Genomic DNA, 20,623 nt, shown 5'->3' with positions numbered 1-20,623 from the left:
TCCTAAAGCATGGAGATTCTGAAGTTGAGGTTTAATGCAGCAAAACCCGCCTGTCCAGGAGGGGCAGATCTAGATCTACCCCCTTGACACTCCTCTTTCTCTCCCATCTCCTCTCTGAGCCACCAGCAAAGTCTTCAAGTCTGTCTTTCAAACCATCCTAAATTCAACTACGGCTCGCCCTGTTCCATCACCTCCCACCTCACTTACTGCAGAAGTACTCGCTGCCTTGTGCTTCCATGGAGCCTATTCTCACCTCAGCAGCCAGAACGACCGTCAGAGAGCAAGAGTGTCAGCCAGGCCCTGCCCCTCCTCAGCCTAGCAGTCTCCGCTGGCTTTCCCGCCACAGTTCTGCCCCCCACCACCACCCCCCAGACTCCAGCAACAGCCTCCCATTGCCTTGCTGACCTCATCCCGTGCTGCTCTTCTGCTCGTTCACTCGACTCCTCAGTGTTCTTGGAACATACTGGGCCCAGTCCCATCTCAAGGGGGCTTCACTTGCTATTTCTTCTACCTGGAATGTTCTTCTTTCAGATACTCTCCAGGCTCCAGATCTGCCTCAGTTGCTTCTTTATCCAGATGCAACCTTCTCAGGGAAGTCTTCTTTACCTCTGCTCCAAACCCCCAACTTTTCCTATGCTTTTTCTCCTTGGTACTTCTCACCATCTGTATTTACCTACTCTGTATTTTCACTTACATCTCTTATTTATTGTTTTTCTCATCATGAGGGAGGAATTTTTGTCCGTTTGTTCAGTGCGCATCCCCTGCATCCAGAGCAGTGTCTGGTGCGTAGTAGGTACCCTTTAATACATGCTGATTGAAATGCAAGATAATCGTGCATGAATGATTCATGAATGAAATGCACAGTTGTCACAGGAATTTAGAGGGGTAGAGAATAGGTTATTGGTGAGTTTCTTAGTGGAGGTAGAATCTAACCATGTAGAAGAAAGGATCAGCCAGGAAGACATTGGTCTGAACAGAAAAAACTGCTGAACATACACACAAGAAAAGTCAGGGCCTATTCAAAGGACAGTAAACAGATCTCATTGGAGGATTCATGCTCAGAAATAAGAGACAACAAGGCAGGCGGGTTGTGGGCCAACTGTGAAGGGCATCATCTGCAGTTTGACCTTCATACTTCCAGAAATGGAGATTCCCTGAAGAGAATTTGACAAAAGGATGATTAGTAAGATAGAATGGAAGGCTAGAAGACAAGAGAAGAGCGACAAGGCCCATTCATTCAGCAAATGTGCAACTTCGCTGCAGGACCTGGAGATGCATCAGGACACTAGTCAGAAGATGGAGGCTGCGTCCTGGTCGGGCGGAAATGCCACGATATCACGAGGGGAAGCAGAATGAGGCACTTGCAAAGGGAGAACTCACAAAACAGGGTAAGGGGCCGTGAGGTCACCACCGATTCAGGATGGGCTGGTGGTGAACACAGACAGAAATGGACAAGTCAAAAGGAAGTTCTTAAATCCATAATTCCAAGGTCAGATATTCGGAAACCGCTTTTTCAAAGTAAGGCATTGCTAGTCTTCAGGATACCTAGAGAAAATAGTGGAAGGAAGCGGAAGAGGTCAAGATTAACACAGTCTCATTCTGCCACCTAGTGGCAACTTCTGCCGTCAATTCTCCGAGGGCAGGCAAGCTTGGGGGTGGCAGTCGGCAGGTCTTGCTGCCAGCTCTAGGATGCCAGGCCCTCCTCCGGGCGGACCGCCCCCCAAGCCCGACAGCACTCATGTCTCTGGGGAACGTGCGACAGCCGCGACAGATGCCCCAGGCTGGAGGCCAGTGCGTGGCTGAGCTCCAGCGGGGCCGGGGGCGGTCCGCCTGGCTGCGGGCCAAGAAGGGAGAAAGAAGAGGAAGGAGCATCAAGCACGGCCCCACCTGACGTGCCCGAGAGCAGCATATGTGCCAGGGGCACCCGGGAAAGAAAGGATGTTTCTTCCCTTCTCCATACTCCTACTTCTAATATCCTAATTCATGCTTTCAGATTTCAGATGGAAATTACCTAATAGAGAATAACACGGCATGACCTCATTAAAATACCATTTTTGAGTCGTGGGGTCAAAATTATTTGCAGATGGTAACTACATTTCAGAGAAATGCATTTGGTTTTGTTGTTGTTTTGGGGTTTTTTGTTTGTTTGTATCTAAAAACCAACCAACCAATTGTTCATTAAATCTCATTAAATCTCAGGGTTGTCATCATTCAGGGAAGAGTGAAAGCCTCTGTTAATGCCCTCAACATCATCTCGATGCCACCTTGAGAAAAAGCTAGCAAACTGCTGGAAATGCTCTGGGCCTTGACCGCATCAACACCAGTCTCCTGACTGTGAGGCTGCCCTATGGCATCCCGTAACGTTAGCCCTGGGGACACGGGCAAGATACACGCAAGATCTCTATTATCTCTTTCTACTGCCTGATAGGAATCTATGATTATCTCAAAATTCATTTTGTTTTTATTTTAAAGATTATTTATTTATTTATTTGACAGAGAGGCACAGCGAGAGAGAGGGAACACAAGCAGGGGGAGTGGGAGAGGGAGAAGCAGGCTTCCCGCGGAGCAGGGAGCCCGATGCGGGGCTCGATCCCAGGACCCTGGGATCATGACCTGAGCCGAAGGCAGACGCTTAACGACTGAGCCACCCAGGCGCCCCTTTTATTTTTTTTTTTAAGATTTTATTTATTTATTTGACAGATAGAGACATAGCGAGAGAGGGAACACAAGCAGGGGGAGTGGGAGAGGGAGAAGCAGGCTTCCCGCCAAGCAGGTAGCCGAGTGCGGGGCTCGATCCCAGGACCCTGGAATCATGACCTGAGCCGAAGGCAGACACCTAACAATTGAGCCACCCAGGCACCCCTCAAAATTAACTTTAGTTCACAGCCACATTTGTATCACATTTTTGGTATCCCTAAGACAGTCATTTGGCAAGTGGTAAAGCAGTCAAAGGGAAGAAATGAGTTGAAATGAAGGCTAAGGAAAAAAGGACTTCTTGATTACCCCCAGTTACACTGATTTATTAATTCGCGTGACAAGTCTTCAGAGGACCCGCTAGGTGCCCACACTGCCTAGGAGTGGGGGTATCAGGTGTTAAGCAAGCAGGAATCTTTTCTGCCTCTCAGAGTTTAAACACTGGTGCGGAGACAAAATGAACAGGTCAATGGGACAGATAATTCCAGCAGAGCCGAATGTTAGGAGCACCTCAAACAATGTCAGGACAGAGGGGGTGCCCGGGTGGAATATTTGACCTGGTATTTGCATGGTGTGAAGGAACCAGCCATGTGAAAACAGGAGGAACCCTAACGAGAAAGGCCCCGCCCTGGGGACCAGCACAGCCTGAGAACAGCTAACCAAGAACAGCGGGGTGACAGAAGGTCCAGAGATGTCCTGGGTAGACGTGGAGGCCCCAGCCCACATCTCCAAACACAGCAGCCTCCTCCAATTTCAAATGCTCTTGATTCTGTCTCTACATTTTAGAATTTTAAAATATACCATGTGAATACTGCAGGAGCCTAAGACTCTCTCAAAGGTAGAGGAGGCTTCATTTCAAAGTTACTGCTAATGCTGATTTTCCAAAAATTCTAATTCATAAAAAGCATGCTGGCTGATGATGCCAGCTCATTCTTTTCTTTCATTTCAGAATGAGTCTTTTTTTTTTTTTTTAATATTTTATTTATTTATTTGACAGAGAGAGAGAGACAGTGAGAGCAGGAACACAAGCAGGGGGAGTGGGAGAGGGAGAAGCAGGCCTCCCGCGGAGCAGGGAGCCCGATGTGGGGCTCGATCCCAGGACCCTGAGACCATGACCCGAGCTGAAGGCAGACGCTTAACGACTGAGCCACCCAGGCGCCCCCAGAATGAGTCTTTTTAAAGACAATAAAAACCATTCCAGTGCATCAGGAAATCAAAGCAAAATGTTAAGCAATTCAACATTGCACCTACGTATAAATGATACCGTAAGTGTGCATTTTGGGGTCTTCTTCTTCAATTGAGAACCTGAACCACTGTTCCTGAGGTCCTTGCCGTTTCACTCGCTTTTCCAGATCCCAGTATAACTCGATGCTGTGATGAGTCACTTTGCCCACAACAGGTGGATGAGGCTTTGAGGATGGCGTGATTTCTAAAAAAGAACAATACAGACTTTAAGGACTCCATTTCCATAATGACCCGAGATCAGCTGAGTGCATTATACCTGCTCAGAGATCAGACTGTTTTCCTATGCATCAGACACAGATTTGAGTACTCCCCCCTGCTGCTTGAAGAATATCTGAAAAGCTTAAGTGACAGAAAATCCAGCTGATGTAGTGAGCTACCACATACTTCAACGAGTAGGTTGTATCATAACCCATCAATACCATATTTCACTTATGGACCTTTCCAAAATGATGGTTAATATATCAGACTAATTAGGTTGTTTTTGAGCTAATGAAACTCAGTATGCTGCTATAATCCTTCAGTGAACTGGCTGGTAAACAAAGCCAACAAATATAGCTTGTCCAAATATTTGTGACACAGATGACAAAGGATTGATATCTATTCTAAATAAACAGCTCTTATAGACTAACCAAGGGGAAAAACCCAAAGGCTAACAACCAACCAGGCAAAAGATGAGCAGCGCACAAAATCTCAAAAACGAATAGCCAGTATAATGTCCAAACAGACATGGATGTTCCCTACTGGCCACAGAGATTGAAAACAATGGTATATAACTTTATATCCAGTCAAGCCCAAGAGGAGATATCCCAACTATTAGAGGTGACAGTGTAGGGAGAGGACACTCTCAAACATTGCTGGTAGGGAAACAGGAACTCTAGCCTTTTTAGGAAGCAATATGGCAGCATGTATTAAAATTAGACATACACATAGCCCTCTCTCCAGCATTCCCATGCCTGCAGAAATCAGAGCACCAAAGCACAGAGGGACATCTCTACAAGGATATTAAGTGCTACAGTTTTTAGCAGGTTACAGCAAACAAGAGATGACCTATTAATAAGGGCATGGTCAAATAAATGACATGTCCATAGCAGGGAATATTCCATGGTCTTTTTTATTATTATTATTTTATTAACATATCATGTATTATTTGTTTCAGGGGTACAGGTCTGTGATTCATCAGTCTTACACAATTCACAGCGTTCACCATAGCACATACCTTCCCCAATGTCCATCACCCAGCCACGCCATCCCTCCCAACGCCCTCCACTCCAGCAACCCTCAGTTTGTTTCCTGAGATTAAGAGTCTCTTATGGTTTGTCTCCCTCTCTGGTTTCATCTTGTTTTATTTTTCCCTCCTTTCCCCTATGATCCTCTGTCTTGTTTCTCAAATTCCTCATATCAGTGAGATATGATACTTGTCTTTCTTTGATTGACTTCCCTTAGCATAATACCCTCTAGTTCCATCCACGTCGTTGCAAATGGCAAGATTTCATTTTTTGATGGCTGCGTAATATTCCATTGTATATATATACCACATCTTCTTTAGCCATTCATCTGTTGATGGACATCTAGGCTCTTTCCATAGTTTGGCTATTGTGGACATTGCTGATATAAACATTGGGATGCATGTGCCCCTTTGGATCACTACATTTGTATCTCTGGGGTAGATACCCAATAGTACAATTGCTGGGTCGTAGGGTAGCTCTATTTTCAACTTTTTGAGGAACTTCCATACTGTTTTCCAGAGTGGCTACACCAGCTTGCATTCCCACCAACAGTGTAGGAGGGTTCCCCTTTCTCCACATCCTCGCCAACATCTGTCGTTTCCTGACTTGTTAATTTTAGCCTTTCTGACTCATGTGAGGTGGTATCTCATTGAGGTTTTGATTTGGATTTCCCTGATGCTGAGTGATGTTGAGCACTTTTTCATGTGTCTGTTGGCCATTTGGATGTCTTCTTTGCAGAAATGTCTGTTCATGTCTTCTGCCCATTTCTTGATTTTCCATGGTCTTTTAAAAATGAACTAGTTCTATTCTAGATGCCTTGAAAGGATTTCCAGGAAGTATTGTTGAATGAGATGCAGAGAACAATACAGGCTATTGCTACCAAAGAAGACAAGGGGCACAGCACAGCACACACCAAGTTGGTCAGCATCCATCCGGCTATTGCACTTCATGTTAGCTTTACATGCCCTGCTAGATTTTTACGTTCCTTGAGGGCTGGGTCCATGTCTTACACTTCTATTTTTTTTTTTTTTTTTTTAAGATTTTATTATTGGGAGAGAGAGCGCAAGCAAGTGGAGGGGCAGAGGGAGAAGGAGAGAAAGAACCTTAAGCAGGCTCCACACCCAGCGCAGAGCCTGACGCAGGGCTTGATCTCACAACCGTGGGATCATGACCTGAGCCAAAATCAAGAGTCAGACACTTAACCACTGAGCCACCCAGGTGCCCCTGATGTCTGACACTTCTTTTAAAAACTCTCTGTATTCCACGGGGCCTTTCAGGCCTCAGAAGTATCAGTGATTTACCACACTTGCTATTCACTAATAAAGGGTGTTGTTCTTCCCTGAAGCCCCATCTCAGTAGCGGACCTACTACTCCCCACAAACCCCGGGGCATCCTGCAGTGTAGCCCTCCTTTAGGAAGGCAGGGTTGCCCTGATCTTGTTGCCTGCTCCAGGCCCCGAGGGCAGACAACCACCAATTTCCTTTACTTCCCACAGATACACTAGGGGGCAGCCTGCAAGCTCATTTTTCCCAACTTGATTTTCCTAGTATTTATCGAAAGCATGGCATGATGGAATTGGATAAATCTGGGTTTAAATTCATGCTCTGAAACAGAGTCAAAAATATTCAAAGTGTTTTGTGATAACTCAGTAGCCTATGAACTTGCTAATTACGGTGTACTTCATACAATGAAATCTTACACAGCAGCTAAAAGGAGCTAGATCTACACACAATATAGGTAAATCTTTTTTTTTTTTTTTAAGATTTTATTTATTTATTTTGACAGAAAGAGACACAGCGAGAGAGGGAACACAAGCAGGGGGAGTGGGAGAGGGAGAAGCAGGCTTCCCGCGGAGCAGGGAGCCCGATGCGGGGCTCGATCCCAGGACCCTGGGATCATGACCTGAGCCGAAGGCAGACGCTTAACGACTGAGCCACCCAGGCGCCGGGTAAATCTTAATAAGTGAAAAACACACGTTCAAAGGATCCGCTACATCATACTGCTTATGTAAGTTTTTACAACACAACACTAGATACTGTTTGTGAATACACAAATATGCAGTAAAGGTTAAATACATGGATGGGAAGGATGCACACCACCAGGATAGAGTTATCTCCAAGAAGTCAGGGAAGGGATGGAGAGGTCATGGGGAGGGAGACTTGCCACTCTATTTGTAGGGTTTCAGTTCTTTAAGAATTTAAAACCTATTTGGCAAAATGTTTGCATTTTAAACCTGTATGGTACATGGAGCCGTATGATTTTGATAAGAATTCTGGTATTTTTGTTATGACATATTTTAGGATGTTGGCTTTAGGATCCAAAAATATATGTATAAACAGGTTACTAGTCAAAGTGCAAACATCAGGATGCCAAAGGAACAGAGGCCTGGGTCAGCACTGAGCCTCCATGGGAGCGGCCAGAAATGGCAAGTGATATGCCTAGTGGCTGGGGAACAACAAAAATCGTATGGTATCTACTCGGTGCCAGGCACTGTCATAGATGCTTTACACTTATTTATCCAGGTAACCTTCGCTACAACTACAGATGGAAATAATAAAAATCCTTTTACCACTATAAAATATCAGAGACACAGAGAGGTTAAGGAACTTGCCCAAGTCAGACGTAGTAATAGGCAGAACCAGGCAGTCTGACTCAGGAGTCCTTATTTTGAACCCTAAACCATACCACCTTGTAGGAGCAGAGATCTGAAGGTAGACCTGGGTGAAAAATCTATTCATTAGATCTAAAGAGGTCTTCAAACCATTCATTTTATTTTTATTTTGAATCCAGTGTAATTAACATAGTGTTATATTAGTTTTGGGTGTACAACATAATGGCTCAATTTCCATATATTACTCAGCGCTCATCAAGATAAGTGTCCTCTCAATCCCCATCCCCTATTTCCTCCGGCCCCCCAGCCACTGTCCCTCTGGTAACCATCAATGTGTTCTCTAGAGTTAAGAGTCGGGTTTTTGAATGAAACCATTCATTTTAAAAATAAGGTGTGACTTGTGAACCAGCTTAAACCCCCAGGAAACTGAAAAATGAGCATGAGAAGCTGACAAGAAAAATGGAGACTATCATTGTTTGAAGAGCGGGGATGTTATGCACAGGAAGGGGAAGGGAGGGTAAATTCCCCACGGCACTGGGGCCAGGGAGGCTGTTCATCTTCGGGAACTCAGTCTGCAAAAAAGAACACGGTCTGAAAAGAGCACAGAACCCTAAGTGGGGGCCAAGAAGGCAGAGAGCTTCGGCTGCCATCCACCTTGACACTGAGAATATGGGTAGGAAGCCAGCCAGGGGCCTCTTTATGTCCAGCATGGAATGTGGAGGGAAAGATGGCAGTAACAGGTCAAGAAAAGGTTATAGCATGTGGGGTAAACAATTAGTGAGATAACCCCTAGAGAAATCTGAGACAAGTATTTATACCAGGTCAGGGAGTACACATCATACTGGAAAAATAAGCTACATCGAGTGTATTACCAACACACGCACACATTCCTCTATGTTTAAATTTTGTCACCCCCACACTTTACAGGGAAGCTAGAAACTGCAAGGGGTGGGCGAGATAAGTGTATCTAGGACCCCAGCTGCGGCTCACTCTACTCTAGGATTAACCGACTGGCTGTATGACATCTTTCGTAAGGTGACTAAGATCAACATTTTTTAAAAACTCCAGAAGCTCACCATTTTGCTATTTATTTAACCAATATGTTTGTATCCATACTTGTATTTATCTTCTATCATAAATGCTATTTGGGGAATTGTCTTTTGTAAGTTTTATAAAATGAATGTACAACACACCACAAACACACACTAATAGACACAAGTTAGATGCGACCTCATTATTTTAATTCCAGTATAGTCAATGTACAGTGTTAGACTAAGGCTACTTTTTATACAGAACTTTTGGAACTCTCTTTCTCCTGTGAGTATCAGATCTTTTAAAAGATGCTTTTGCTTAAGTCTGATAACCAGTGTCAAAATTTAGACAATCACATAATCTCATGTCACAAGCTCTGGCTTAAAATTTAACTTTCCCAAAGATACCAACAAAAAGGAAGAAACAAACCCTACCTTCAATTTTGCGTGGTTCCTTTAAACAGTTGGTAGGTTCTTTCCATTGTGGCAAACTTATCTTAAAAGTTTTCCAACAGGGAACAAGTTGATGGTGGCCGAGGACAGGGGAGAGGGCGGGGGAGTAGAGGGGTGGAAAGGTACGAGATTCCAGCTATGAAATAAGTCAGGAGAATATGATGCACCACAGGATGGCCATAGCAAACACCACCATTCTGCATCTTTGCAAGTTGGTAAGAGCAGATCTTAAAAAGTCCTCATTACAGGAAGGAAAGAAAAATGTTTTGTAACCATGTGTGGGAACCCATGGTAACTAGACTCCCTGTGGGGCCACGAATATTGAATCACTCTGTTGTACACCTGAAACTAATGTTATAGGTCAATTATACCTCAATAAAACAAATACCAAAAAAAATTTTTCCAAATTATGAAAAAGGAAATACTACAAGGGAGACTGCAAAAGGATGATTGCATGAAGATTTATGTATGTGTTGTGCACCATAAGTGCTCTTTATAAGAAAGTTCTTATGCAAATCTGACAGATAAAAGAGTTTTATGCCCCTCTTGCCATTTGTCAAGTAATAAATAATATGAACATAAAATACAGAGGCCTTCATACACTGTCACCATTCAGTCCCAATGGTTACAAAGATGGTAAAAAATATGGCTCTTAAGCACATGAAAAATCCAATTTTTAAAAAAAACTATCATTTACAAATTATAGGTTTAAACACGAATACTATAAAGTGTAAGTAAACCACTGTACAGTATTAGGCCTTAGCATCCTAATTTTTTAAAAAATACAGGTTGTAATAATATAATACAACAGAAATGTGCCAGCCCTATAAAAGGAGACTCAAAAGATGAATGCATAGGGGCGCCTGGGTGGCTCAGTTGGTTAAGCGACTGCCTCCGGCTCAGGTCATGATCCCAGGGTCCTGGGATCGAGTCCCACATCGGGCTTCCGGCTCAGCAGGAAGCCTGCTTCTCCCTCTCCCACTCCCCCTGCTTGTGTTCCTGTTCTCACTGTCTCTGTCTCTGTCAAATAAATAAAATAAAAAATCTTTAAAAAAAAAAAAAAAAAAAAAAAAAGATGAATGCATAACAACATCAGATTAACCTGGTCGCTTAATGACAGCCACGTGACAGTATTTGAAAAGCTACAGAGAGAACTGATGATCACAGTCTATATTGAAATTAGTCGTGATTATGGTCACAGAAAGCAGAAAATGATGGAGAAGCAAATAAGAATCTCGTCACTCTAAATATAGAATACCATAAAAGCAGAATGGCAGTTTCCCTGTCCTTCCAAAGACACCTGCAAATTTACTGAGGTCAAATTTCATTGACAAGGGACATCGGCAGCCTGGCCTTGAGTGGCAGATGGTTTGTAATGAAGATGACAGCACACTGAGGGGACACTATATAAAGGACAGTGGTGGCTGTCACCTCGAAGCCATTCGTCATGACTTGACCATATATTTATAGCAACCATAAATCAAAATCATATTCCAAATCAATATGACAAGGAGATCATAATCATTCCCACACCCTGGATTTTTAGAAGTATCAAAAACTGTTTGCCGTGAATACATACCGAAGAAGGAATTTTCAATCAAATATCACAATAGCCACATAGTGAGGACAGCTTCTCCTTTAACTTAAAAATGAAATGTGACAGCCAAAATGGGCTTAGCCTCACCAAACTATCCTATTGCTTTCATAAAATGGAATCCTATAAAACTCTAATAGATGAAAGGACCAAGGACAGAAGTAGATAATTTGGAAAAACTATAACCACCAGGAAATACAATTAAGAAAATGTGCAAAGTTACTACTAATCAAAAAAGGAGTGTTAAAAAAAGCAAAAACAGGTCAAAAAAGCAAAAAAATATATATATATATACAGATGCGTATACAGAAAAACTTAGAAAAATGAAAGACAGAGCAGATTTTTTATGGCTGATATGGGGGTAAGTTCTATTGTCATTATAGCATTGAATATGGGGAAAAAAAAAACCAAAATGTTATTGCACATTTTCACATATTCTCAATGAAAACAAAATTCAGCTAAGATCAACTATCAGCCTAGATTCTCTCTCTCTGAGCTTACATGTACATGAAGAAACAAGTCTGATAAAAATAAACCAATAAGTCAATGTGGATGCTTTATAGCCTGAGACGTTTCCATTACACTCTGGTTCAATTTATTGACCATTTTAGTGTCAAGCAGATACTCTGCATCCCACCTACTTCCAAGGAATAAGTTTACATCCATCTATTCAGCATATCTGTGGGACACCTCCCATGTCCAAACAGCACAAGCACAACCAAGACCGAGAGGGGGAGGGTGCTAAGAGACCTGACACCAAACAAAAACAAACCAGAGGCATGCCGCAGGGGGGAAAGGAGAGGTAGCAGGTGTATCTCGGGGGCGGGGGGTGCAGCTGGGAGGGGTGAGATGCTCTCAAGAGAGGCGTGAAGGGTCAGAGGGGTAAGTCTAGCAGAGCCTGAGGGCAGAGAGGACACCATCTATTAAAAAACACTTTTATTTTCTTTGGGGCGCCTGGGTGGCGCAGTCAGTTAAGCATCCAACTCTTGGTTTCGGCTCAGGTCGTGATCTGAGGGTTATGGGATCTTGCCGTCGGGCTCCATGCTCAGTAGGGAGTCTGCCTGTAACTATCTCCCTCTGCCCCTCCCCCTGACTCACTTTCTCTCAAAAATAAACAAATCTTTTTAAAAATTTAACAAAAACATTTTCATTTTCTTAGAAAATTTCCTTATATTTTTATTGCCAACCACCCTTATCTTCTAAGAGAAAATAATATAAAATACAAACTGCTTAAAGGTGCTTCTCTCTACTTTGCTAGAAAGCTTTTAGAGGAAAACAGAAACCACACATAAAGCAAAACCCAACTAACAAAAAACAAAAGACAAAACCTCCCAGAGTAAGAATTAGGAACCACAGACTCTTGTCCTGGCTCCACTGCAGGTCTCCCTCCTCAGGAAAAAGAGGATAAATAAGGAGGACTGCCTCCCTCCCAAATTTCCCACAAAGAAAAAAAACAACAAAATATTGAAAAGTGATTTGAAATGTATAAGGAGCGTCAACATCAGATAGAGGTAATGCTTTTGAAAACGTTCACTTACTTTGTCCTTTTTGCTACGTGGAAACCCTGCTTGGAATTCCATATGGGTAACAGGTAGTAGACAAAATAGGAGATGTGTTTCCAAACTCTTTCTTGCCCGGAGCAAGGAAGGCACTGCTGGACACTCAAACTGCAGAGTGTCTAAACCTCTCGGTGACCCGACGCTCTTCACGTACAGATGAGGAGCAGAGAGGAAGAGACAGGCTCAGACAGGCAAAGCAGCTTGTTCAAGGCTACAAAACCCATAAGCGGGGAGCAGGTGTTGCAGCCGAGGTCTCTACCTGCAGAGTCTGCTCCTTCCCACATGCGCCTGGTGTGGCTCTTCTGAGCTTCTCAGTGGAGACGAGTAACAAATCCGGGTAAAAAATGCAGTCTTTCCAAACCAAATATGAAAAGTCAACTTGCTGTTTATATGCTTTTGGCACAGAGCAGGTCATTGAAGTTTAAACTATAGTTAGAGTGAAAATCGTAGGGTATTTTAATAGTAGCAATAGAAAGATGTTATGTGCATCTGCTTAGCTTACATACATGAAGAAAATTGCACTAAAGACTATGCCCAAGAAACGTAGCAGAAGCAGAACACCAATCACATACACTCACCCTCACCGATCATCAGAAAAGGAATCCAAAGGAGACTGCACAATAATCAAGTTTATGAAAATTGAACTCTGCTGAGTGCAGAGAAGAGAAACAGTTGGAACGTTCCCAGACTGCCAGTGGAAGTACAAACTGGGAAATCTCTTCGGCAAGCTATATGTCAAAGTGAAGTAAAGGGCCTTCTCCACCATCCAGCCATTCCACTCCCACCTACAGTCCCTGGCATGGCAGGAATGTTCACGGCAACTCTGATTTGGAAAACATTGGAAACAAGCTAAATCGCCAGCATGAGAAGACTGGACAAATTACGAATAATCATACACTGGAATACTGTATGGCAGCTAAGATTAAAGTTGCAATTAATTAGGTCTAAATTCATCTACATGGATAAATCAGGGGGGTAGTTGAATTACAAAAGCAAGTTGTAAAAGGATGTGTACATAATGAGACGATTTCCATCAAGTTTGAGAAAATAAAACTGTATCAAGAGAAAGGAGGGCAAGGAATGGAATAGCAGAATAATTTTACAGGCAACACTTGGTTTCCTAAGCTGGGTGGCAGCAGGTGATAACTTTTTTATGCCTAAACTACTTAACAAAAGAACAGAACAAGGTACTGCACACACAGATGTATTTCTAACCTTATTCTTGTCTTACGCACTACCCAAGTAAATGGGTATCCAGATCACCAGTAGTCCACAATCACCTTGAAGTGTTATACGAAGGTGGTTCCATTTCAAATTCAGACACCCACGGGAGTCATGGGTCTTTAATATTTTCTACATTCCAATGATACGTTCAATCTAACTTGAGACCAAGCTCCTTGAGGAGAGTGAACTGAGGTTCACTCTCCACCCCCAACCACTTCATGAAGGCTTGATTCGAGCTGACATTATTCCAATATTCAGGGAATTATCTTATAACTCCTTAAAATAGGTTGCAATTAATTCAACCATCAAAGATAAGTAGTCTTAACACAATATATTATTTACCATGTTTTATTCTTTTTTTTTTAAGATTTTATTTATTTATTCGACAGAGAGAGTGAGAGAGCACAAGCAGGGAGGAGTAGTAGAGGGAGAGAGAGAAGCAGGCCTCCCACTGAGCAGGGATCCCGATGTGGGGCTCGATCCCAGGACCCTGGGATCATGACCCGAGCCGAAGGCAGATGTTTAACCATCTGAGCCACCCAGGTGCCCCATGTTTTATTCTATAGCTGTCAGTGCTTATCAAGGCTTAGACTGTATATTACTGACCAGTAGGTGTGAGAAATAGCAACTTCAAATAAACAGAGAGGTTTCCCACCTCTTGTGTTGTGGAGTTCAAATAATTATGTTGCCCATCTTCTAGTTCAGCCTGTCATCCCATAGGATGTGATACTGTCTCCTGAGGTAGAGGTTGTCAGTTGCCTTCCACCTAGGCCTACAAAAACTCAATCCAGCTTGTAACATAAATAACTATATTGTTTGAACCCCTCTTATTCACATGAATGTAGTGGAATGGTGTGAACCGACAAAAATCTTTGCAATCCTACAGCTTTTTAGCACATTTTGCAGTTTCAAGTGATTATATCAGGGGTCATCATCTTAAATTTCTCTCAAAACTGCTCTTTTCCTGCTCTGTTCTCCATCCAACCAATCTCGTTCTTCTACCTATTCTCTGATCTTTATTTTTCCATATCTTTTTTTGAATGTTACTGTGTGGTAGGCACTCTGCTAAGTATTGAGAGTAGGGTGGGACAAGACAGACACTTCTAGCTCTGAGGCCAGTCTTACAGCAGATAAAAACATTACACAAAGACACCCCTCCCCCCAAAAATCACAATTATGATCATTGCTTGACAAGAAACAGACCAAGATGCTGAGAGGCCTTTGATCTCATGTGTCAAGAGTGCAGCCCAGAAAGGGCAATGATGACATTATAGCAAGAAAAATGACTCAGCATTCCACTTAAGTTGATGGTAACATGAGGTGCAAACTTGCCCCCATGCAAAATCCAAACCAAAAAATGAATTGGATCATTTTAATAGCAACTGAGTAGTCTGACTAATATGAAGACCTCTAGAGAAAAATTCAACCCTCATCATGGACATACAGGGTTCTCTTGCTATCCAAAAATAGAACGTTCCTGTGAAACTTTTTATAAACCAAAATGGCATAAAACAAAGAAGCAATTATCATTAACTTATATGGAAAAAGTTGTTAGCATTCTCAGACCCAAAAGATAACCTCTCGTAGGCTTTTCTGGTCCCTTGGGACACATCTTGTTAATAGGTGCACAAAATAAATGGAGATGAAGCACAGATGCTCACAGACACAGGTCAAAGCTGGATGCAGAGATGCTGAGTGGAGTCGCCTCCTTAATGCCCATCACCCAGTTACCCCATCCCTCCACCCCCGCCCCTCCAGCAACCCTCAGTTTTTTTCCTAGAGTTAAGAGTCTCTGATGGTTTGTTTCCCTCTCTGATTTTGTCTTCTTTTATTTTGCCTTTTTCTTAAAGTGAAAATCCTCTTCAGATTTCTTTCACTTAGCAAAAACAGGTACTAACGTAGGTCTTTGTAAAAGTGAAGTGGCGTAACGTGAACACTTGAAAAGCAGGGGATACCCATACTTAATAAATGGGAATCTTTAAGAGTTGTGATTAATGAAAACATCGTGCTTTTCTGTTATACATCAATACACATTTCCCACATCCTGGGGCTCTTCCAAATGGGGTTCTTTTAGAACTTGTAACCATGCCCCTGCTTCTCCAACATTGCTTTCTGCAATGGTTCGCAATAAAAAGAATGAACAGAAGGGATGACTGAACTTACCATATAAAAACTGTTTTTTAACCATAAATTTCTCCAAACTCACTCATTCTAAAGAAGTTACCAGGGTATACACAGGAAAATAATTGTACTTTGGCAGCCAGTATGGAAAAAACCAGAATCATAAATCGGGCATTAATTATAAATAATGGTCATTGTTCTTTGCATTTATCGGGATAACGTTCTGAATAAGAAATCCCCTGCTTCTATTATGGGATTGTTTTCATATTCATCTGTTTCTTGGCTCCCATCAGGTCTTGGCAGCCAAGATTCATGATCAGACACTTTTCTGTACATAGTAACTAAACCTGTTCAACAAACAAAAATCAGAGGCAGCTACTATGTTATAGTTGTCCTTCCAAAAAGTCCCTCTCCTCCAGTGTGTACCAAACAGTTTGAAATAGACTTCCTTCCCCCTCTCTGCACCTGTTATAAATGTACAGCTTTGATCTCAGGTTGAAGGCAAATAAATTTCTTGCATCCTCTGAGCCAGCCTGCTTCCCCTCCTTTCCACCTTCTTCAGCTCCCTTCCTCCACGGCTTTTCCTCTTCACACACTTACATCCTTCCCCAACTCTTCCCTTCAATTTCTGGAAAATGTGTAGGAAATGTTGACTTGAAATTATCCTTAAACCACAAGCTTTTGTTTTCACTCCCACGATCTTACTGTCGCATGGAAATGTACATCGCTTTTTAAATGGAGACTATAAAATTTATCCTACAAATGAAAATTGGCACACGTAAGCATTTAAGCATAACCTCAATTAAGAGGCAAAGTCATTACTGTCCAACCAGATGAGTTCTAAAAAGTATGCTGTACTGTCTTTAAAAAAAAAAAAAAAAGCATGCCGTATGGTCTTCAAAAAGAAACAAAGATACTTATTCAGATACTGGAAATTTTTAAAAAGAATTCTCTGGATTAAGCACATTTCCCCACCCCCCCACCCCGCCCAAAAATGATGACCACTAGAAATTCAACGAAGATTCAAAGATTTCTTGAGCATGGATATAGAAGATTTTCCAAAAATGACATCAGATTCAAGGTACTGTTTTGCAGCTTGCCAATTTAAATTAACAGGCTACTGATAGTTTTGCATGTTAACATATGTGGCTTTAACTCAAATTTTGAAAACAAACTACTCTCTGTATATGATAATCTTGTACAGATAATACTTCAATAAAAACTGTGGTGCATTTAACTTTACATAGTGATACAAGTATTCTTATAAGACATTCACAGAAGTAAAATTGTCGAGTTTTTGAATATGTATAGGTTTCATTTTGATGTACATTGCCAAATTACCCTTTAAACAGTGCATATATCAATGCACCAACAGTATGCAAGAGACTGGTTTTCTTGTATCCAGACAAACAAGACCATTAATCAACCCCCTCACCCCAGAAAACAGGTTTAAAGTGAGACATATATTCACACACGTGGACAAGATGACCTGGTAAGACCACAGTCATGTTATTAATGATGTAATGAAAAACTGGAAATACCCTTCTCAACAGGAAAATGGATGAATTGAGGTTTATTTGTATCACAGAATATTATACATTTTTGTTGCTCTCTTAGAAAAGTAATGGTGGGCGCCTGGGTGGCTCAGTTGGTTAAGCGACTGCCTTTGGCTCAGGTCATGATCCTGGAGTCCCGGGATCGAGTCCCACATCGGGCTCCCTGCTCAGCAGGGAGTCTTCTCCCTCTGACCGTCCTCCCTCTCATGCTCTCTGTCTCTCATTCTCTCTCTCTCAAATAAATAAATAAAATCTTTAAAAAAAAAAAAAAGAAAAGTAATGGTATCTGCTACTTAGAGGCTACTGTGTCTGTGCTTACTTCAGCTCATGTTAATTACCTTATCAAGTATGCAAAATAATCTAATGTGTTATTTACAGATCTATACATGTATAAGAATTATAAAAGCAGGGCGCCTGGGTGGCTCAGTTGGTTAAGCGACTGCCTTCGGCTCAGGTCATGATCCTGGAGTCCCTGGATCGAGTCCCGCATCGGGCTCCCTGCTCAGCGGGGAGTCTGCTTCTCCCTCTGACCCTCCCCCCTCTCATGTGCTCTCTCATTCTCTCTCAAATAAATAAATCTTAAAAAAAAAAAATTAAAAAAAAAAGAATTATAAAAGCATTTATTCAGCAAATATTTAACTGAGAGCCTACTATGAACTATGCACTCATCCAATACTGGGGATTTAGCAATAAATTCAACAAAAATCTCTACCTCAAGGAGTTTATGTTTAGCAGGTGAGGGAAAGATACTAAACAAAATGAATAAACAAAATACAGGGAACGTTAGGACAAAATTTTACAACCACTCATAATGCAAAGATTTCCTACACGGAACATGAAAAGCATTAACCACAAAAGGAAAAAAAACCTGATAAACTGAGTTTCAATAAAATTAAAAACATATGCTCTTTGAAAATCACCATTAAAATAAAAAGGCACACAGAGAACAAGAGAAAATGTTAGTGATACATACATCTAACAAAAAACACATGTCCAGAACATATTAAAAAACATTTTGAATGTTTTCCCAACATCATTTGTTAAAGAGACTTTTTTCCCATTGGATATTCTTTCCCCCTTTGCCAAAGATTAATTGACCATATAATTGTAGGTTTATTTCTGGGTTTTCTGTTCTGTTCTATTGATCTATGTGTCTATTTTTATGCCAGTGCCATACTGTTTTGAAGACAACAGCTTTGTAACATAACTTGAAGTCTGGAATTGTGATACCTCTGGTTTTTTCTTTTTCAAGATTTCTTTGGCTATTTGGTAAAACGATGAAATGCCTAGAATGAGTAAAGTAAAAAAGCCTGAGGAATCTAAGTGTTGGCAAGGATGCAGAACTGTAACTCACACATTATTGGTGGAAATCTAAAACTGTACAATCACTTCGGATAACTGGCAGTTTCTAATCAAGTTAAACAGAAACTGCACAGTGAAACAACTCCACCCCTACATATCTATCCAAAGTGAATGAAACATATCTACAGACTTGTACATGAATGTTCAGAGTAGCTTTATTCATAACCAACAAAATCTGAAAACACACCGAATGCCCATCAGTGGGTAAATGAAGACATTGTAATCATCCGTACAATGAAATATCACTCAGCAATAAAAAGGAATGCATAGTTAATCCATAACGACCAATGACTGGCTGTTGTACTGTTGATAAATGTAGTAGCAGATAAAACTCAAAACCAGTATGCTGAGTCACAGAAACCAGACAGAAGTGTTCATATTGAATGACTCCACCTATCTGGAGTTCTAGAAGAGGCCAAGATCCCTAGTGACGGTAATCAGACCAGTGATGGCCTAGAAAGGTGCCTGCAACATAGCACAGGACCTAGGGTGGGGGGTTTGGTGATAGAAATGCTCTATACCTTGACTGAAGTGGTGGTTACACAGGTGAACACATTTGTCGAAACTCCACTTACTATATACTTAAAATAGGTATACTTTATTATATGTAAACCATATCTCAGTAAAGTTGGTTTTTAAAAGAAACAACATATAGTACATAAGATGATCCCAAGTGCTAAGGAAAAATATCAAGCAGGGAATGGGACTAGAGAGGGTGGGGTCAGTTGCGGTGTTAGACTGGGGTAGCCGGGGAAAGCTGCACTGGGGATACGACTTTTTTTTTTTTTTTAAAGAGAGTGAACAAATGGGGCAAGGGGCAAAGAGAGCTGGAGAGAGAGAATCTCAAGCAGGTTCCATGCTCAGTGTGGAGCCCAATGCAGGACTCCATCTCACAACCCTGAGATCATGACCTGAGCTGAAATCAAGAGTGAGATCAAGAACAGAGCAGAGAACAAAGTCATGGAGGAAGGGCACTCCAAGCAGCAGGCATAGCTAACACAAATTACGGGCGGCAGCAAGCCCAGCATGTTTCTTGAACTGCAACGAGGCCAGTATATTAGAGGATCATGAGCGAGACCAGGAGAGGATGAGGGGAGAGAAGTCCAGGGGGCAAGGAGGTGGACAGGAGATGTCATCCAGGATCTTTTGGTCACCGCAAAATCTTTGACTTTGGTGCTGCAGGAGATGGAAAGTCATTCAAGCTTTCTGAGTATAGGAGTGACACAATCTGATTTAGGTTTTAACAGGATCCCTCTGGCTACCATACTGGAAATAGACCAAAGTGAGGTAAGGGCAGGAGCAGGGAGACCTGTCAGGAGGCCCCTGCAGTAATCCAGGTGGAAACAGGATGGTGGTGAGGGCCTGGGAGGTAGGAGGCCGGGTCATAGAGTGATCAGATATAGGCAACAAAACCCATCTGACTCTCTGAAGGACCCTCCACTCCACAATAATTAGAGCTAGGATGGGACGTACCCTTTGAGGCACCTTTGGTCTCACAAAGGGTAGAAGAATTATCCAGAGACAGCCCACCTCTCCACCCCCACCCCAATTTAAAAAATACTGTAAAATGTGAGCAGGGTTCAGATCCATCACGAACCAATGGGAACAGAAACCTGGGCTTCAGTGTCCCTGAACAACCAGAAATCAGGAAGGAAGGAATTGCAGAGGCGGAGAACCAGGGCCAGAGAAGCAGGGAGTCAGAGCATGGGAGAACCAGAGCTGGCCTCATCTACGAGCAGCAGGGCCTCGAGTTAGCACGAGTCCAGAGAAATACAGCACCCATGTCACTGCCATATTGGACTTGGGAAGCAACAAGCAACAGTGGAACCAGACTCTCCCACTCTAAGTGAGGGATCCAAAGTGGCCATGGTTCCTTTAAGCTCAACTACCTCTAGGGCAGAAGCAAATGCTCTTTGACAGAAAGATCCCCCAAGTTATTAGCCACAC

The 20,623-nt window shown here is 42.3% G+C and overlaps 1 protein-coding gene across 1 annotated transcript in view; it reads right to left on the bottom strand.

Annotated features, from left to right (window-relative positions):
- Positions 1-20,623, bottom strand: part of FANK1 (fibronectin type III and ankyrin repeat domains 1) — a 99,236-nt gene that overhangs the window by 21,228 nt on the left and 57,385 nt on the right. Inside the window, exon 2 of the mRNA XM_064595447.1 lies at positions 3,946-4,123. Coding sequence (XP_064451517.1) covers positions 3,946-4,123 — 178 coding nt within the window. The remainder of the gene's footprint in view (positions 1-3,945; positions 4,124-20,623) is intronic.

This window comes from Mirounga angustirostris, unplaced genomic scaffold, assembly GCF_029215605.1.
Source record: "Mirounga angustirostris isolate CCGP_5_RB_7025 unplaced genomic scaffold, mMirAng1.0.hap1 SCAF_6, whole genome shotgun sequence".
NCBI lineage: Eukaryota > Metazoa > Chordata > Mammalia > Carnivora > Phocidae > Mirounga > Mirounga angustirostris.
The sequence above is the reverse complement of the archived record's forward strand: the minus strand, read 5'-3'. Positions and strand labels throughout refer to the sequence as shown.